Source organism: Fukomys damarensis, unplaced genomic scaffold (genome assembly GCF_012274545.1).
Source record: "Fukomys damarensis isolate Sample0158 unplaced genomic scaffold, DMR_v1.0_HiC HiC_scaffold_11, whole genome shotgun sequence".
Taxonomy (NCBI): domain Eukaryota; kingdom Metazoa; phylum Chordata; class Mammalia; order Rodentia; family Bathyergidae; genus Fukomys; species Fukomys damarensis.
Window position 1 is genome coordinate 44,996,882 of NW_022900923.1, and position 4,017 is coordinate 45,000,898.

At 46.9% G+C, this 4,017-nt stretch overlaps 2 protein-coding genes across 2 annotated transcripts in view; both read right to left on the minus strand.

The window, feature by feature from the left end:
- CUNH1orf116 (chromosome unknown C1orf116 homolog) overlaps window positions 1-3,384 on the minus strand; it is a 29,879-nt gene extending 26,495 nt beyond the window's left edge. Inside the window, exon 1 of the mRNA XM_010613141.3 lies at window positions 3,309-3,384. The gene's annotated coding sequence lies outside the window, so the exon portion shown is untranslated. The remainder of the gene's footprint in view (window positions 1-3,308) is intronic.
- Window positions 67-3,838, minus strand: Yod1 (YOD1 deubiquitinase). The gene is made up of 2 exons (XM_010613146.2): window positions 3,309-3,838; window positions 67-2,340 (listed from the first exon to the last, which is right to left on the minus strand). Exons 1-2 carry the CDS (start codon window positions 3,649-3,651, stop codon window positions 1,637-1,639), a joined length of 1,047 nt encoding a protein of 348 aa, XP_010611448.1. The 5' UTR covers window positions 3,652-3,838; the 3' UTR covers window positions 67-1,636.
- Window positions 3,839-4,017: the final 179 nt, after the last annotated feature.

Consider the following 4,017-nt stretch of genomic DNA (forward strand, 5'->3'; position numbering starts at 1 on the left):
TTTTTTTGAGACAGGGTCTCACTATATAGTTGAGACTGACCTGGGACTCACTATTTAGCCCAGGCTGGTCTTGAACTCGCAGCGATCCTCCTGCCTGGGATTACAGGCGTGCGCCACCACACCCGGCTTGTCATTCGATGATCTGAGGCGTACTTTCTCCTGCATTGTTCACTGTAATATTCCTTAGTTTTACATGACAGCCTCCACCAACACAACAATCTCAATCTTACATTTGCCAAGCCGATCCATGAAGCCAGAGTGCTTTAAAGTAAACCAGTGGTTTTCTAAGCAAGACACTTAATCAGAAATGAGATCAAGATAACAAAACTTCACAAACTTAAGACTCTTCACATTGTGTTGCGATAATACGTAACAAATGACAATTTAGCGTCCCTGATCTTCAGAGGAAGTAAGAGGTAGAACACTTTATCTGGAAGATCTCGTCATGAAGCTAAGCTTTAGAGGGTGCCTTGAGGATCAGTCCACTAAGCAGTGGCTACACTCTGAAGTAGGAAGTGGAATTCTGAGAAAGCTGAGTAAGGCAAGGATTTAAAAGCTTTCGTATTTTGGAAGTGAAACAAATGACATCAATGACTTTAAAACTGCTCAAAAGCCAGAGATCGCAGGGAAGCAAAGTGCTCACTTGCAGAAATGTGGAATGTTCAAAACAGCATCAGGAGCGCAATACAGCCAGCAGAAAAACGAACACTGTTTAAGGATGCAAAAGTGCTTATAAAAACCAAAGCAAAATCACTTTAACACAAAGACTGTTTCTGAAGGAAGTACTCTTAACACAAAGCTGGGGAAATTAAATCCCCCCAGAAAAATCTGTATGCAAAAAAGCAAAAACTGAGCTCTCAAATGTCAAGCAATGTCAATTAAAAAAAGCATACCCTGATTAATTTAAAAAGTGTATCCAACGTGACAAAGACCAACACATGAACTGCATTAAACGTGAGGCCCAGCAGTCTTTTAAAGCTTCAGTAAGCTGCTTCAGGCACCTTTTCCTTGTACATTCTGCTTGTGTACTATCGTCTTAAACAGTACCTCTGGAATCCTGTTTCAGATAAAATTCTGAGGAACACATTCCTGTAAAAACTGCTTGCTGTGCACTTAAATGTGGTTAAGTACACACTTATAAAGTCTACCAAATTGCAATATAAAATCAGTGTGACAGTTCCAGGTATCATTTGATGAATCGGTTCATTTAGAAGCTACTGACTCATTCAACGCTATTAAAAGGAATCAATTACTGGAGACACTGCGGTACGTGTCCAGTGGCTTCACAGGCAGCCTTCCACATTACCCAAAATGTTTTCTTCTACAAGTCAAAGCTGCCGGGTACTAGTTTATAACACTAAAATCCAATCTTCAAGTTAGTGTCAGGTGACAAGGACCTCGTATTGTCACCCCCCCAGCAGAAAGATGGCATGTATCGCCACTGGAGATACACATCTGTAAACTTGCACACTAATTTTAATCTTAACAAGGAATTTCGGTATCTTAGTGGTTTAAGTCAAAAGAATGGTTCAAGCATTGTGTCCTTTTGTTTTTTAGGGTTACGAATAGCTTATTGGGAAACCCAGAGCCTTCTGGATCTGTGAGGTAGTAGGCTTCAACCCTCAGCATGCATAGATCACACTTCTCCAAAGCTAGTGTGGCCCGTCTCCTTGGCGTGCTCCCTCGCTTCTTCTTGTCCAGTCAATCCCTTCTGACACACCATGCATCTCAGGGTGAAGCGGTTTACATCAGTAAACTGTCTCTTTCTTCTTGCTTCATCCGCTAATTCCAGTGCTTGTACAAGAACGATATCATCGTTAGACGAGAAAATGGTCAGCGGAGGGGTATCGGGATCAGGAAAGTTACGCTGAAGTGGATCATAGTGGATGCCATCATAGATAAGCAAAACCCTTTTGGAATATCCCGCATCTTCCCCAAAACGATCAATTCTTACTGTCTGTGTATCTACCACACATATCTCACACTGATAAAACTTAGACAAAATTGATATCTCAATTGCTCCCCCCCAAGTATCATCCCTTTTGATCCAGTCACAGTACTCTTGATTTGTTTTTCCCAGTATTGCCTCACTATAGAAGTCTGGATCACTTGCTACAATCTGTGCTATGAGGCGTCTCATCTCCGGGGCACAAGCTGGATTCAATACTCCACCTTCAACGACATAGTACACACTGGTAAAGAGGCAAGAGTTGTCTGCTGGGACCGTGGTTCTGGTAAGCACAGGCAAAGGTTCCCTGACAGAACTAGGAGCACCATGATTTGTAAATGCAGGTGAAGTTTGGGGTCTGGTTTGGTCTTCTTCTACGATCAGCATGTCGCCTGTTAAAAATAAAACAAATCCAGAACTGCAAAGAAATGATAGATGAAATTAGGAGTTCACTAGCCAAATTCATAAACTATAACGCGAAAGAGTTACAGCATAAAGTGGGGTCACCGAGGAGAATACAACTTTGTAAACAAGTGACCAATGACATTTTTTTGTTCCCTGAATCTTCCTAGAGATGAAAACAGAACAAAGAATAGAACAGGCTGCTTCCCAATTTAGTCAGGGGCCTTGGGCACAGAGTTTCATATACTGAACATAACACATTTCAAAAACCAAATTTACGTATCCCTCTGCATGTAAAAGAACAAATCTTCCAGAAGGTGTTCACCATAGAGTAGGCCACTAGGGGGTTCTCCTCCTCCTGAAACTTAACATGTCTAACCAATGTAGTGTTTACGGGGTCCTTGCCCCAACAACAGAAAGCTTTCATTACTACCTCCATGTTCAAGTTCTAGTACCGGGCAGAAATAACTGCTGTTGACTAGGACTTGAAAGAACTTGTAGTGAATGTTTAAAAGCTAACTCGAAAATAAATATACCAGACAAACTAAGTACTTAAGAAAGAAGGGTCCTACAAATTCGAAATCAAGAAAAGAAACAAAAAATGTCCTGCACCCATCATATCTGCTGTTCAATGATAAAAGACCACCGGGGCAGAAAAAATTAGGTCCTACATTCTCGTACTTTTGGTATGCAGTGAAAACAAAATGAATAAGACAGTTTTACGTTCGATCTGAAATCCAGTTGGGGAAAGGAGTCTCCGAGGCCTTGAGACTTTCTGTCCACCTTGCCGAAGAACAAGGAGTTGCTAGACACTGGCATGGCCTGTGTCAGTGCTCCGTCCAACTCCCCCGGTTCCCAAAGCGCCCACCTGACCCACAGCCACCTGGCCCGGACCGGGTCTCTGTTCGCCCCTCCACCGCCTCCCAGGACGCCCCAGACCCCGGCCCGCTTCCCTTACCTGATTGGATGGGTAGGTCCCCCAGGATGGTCTCCTCGTTGCTAAGATCCAGGCACTCGGGCGGGAATCCGACGAGGATACGCTGGCCGCCGGGAGCGATCCCGGTGATAGCTGCAATTTGGCCCTGGAGTTCCCGCAGCCGGGTTCGGCTGGACAGCCCCTGCAAAACATGGGTGCTATCCTTGGCCTTGCAGCGGAGCCGCCACATAGTGTCGGTCCGGCTGCCCGCAGCCCAGACGCCGGTGAGGCCAGCTTTGGCGCCTGCAACAGGATGGGAAACGCAGGCCGGGCTCCCAGCCGGGGGCCGGACTCCAAAATGGCCACCCTTGGAGGGCCCAAACATCGCGAGAGGTTGCCGGAGGGACTTTAATTCTCGCGATACTTTCGTCCGGCGTCGGGCTCGGGCGCTGTGAGAAGCGCCAAGCGTCTTAAAGAGGCAGCTGCCCCTTTCTCCCGCCGTCAGGAGCTAAGGTGGAAGGTTTGTCGGTGCGCCTGCAGCGCAGCCGTCCGCCACCTGTAGAATGATCGCGGGCCCTCGGCGGCGGCGGCGGCATATATGCCGAGGGAAGGGGCGGGGAAGGGGCTCCTGAGCCAGGCAGAGAGGAATGTCACCTTAAGCGCGGTCGTAGGTCATCTGGCCGGGCTTCCCGGCCACCCCGCGGGCGAGGCCGAGGACGGCCAGTGAGTCAGGGCCCTGGAAAACCACCGG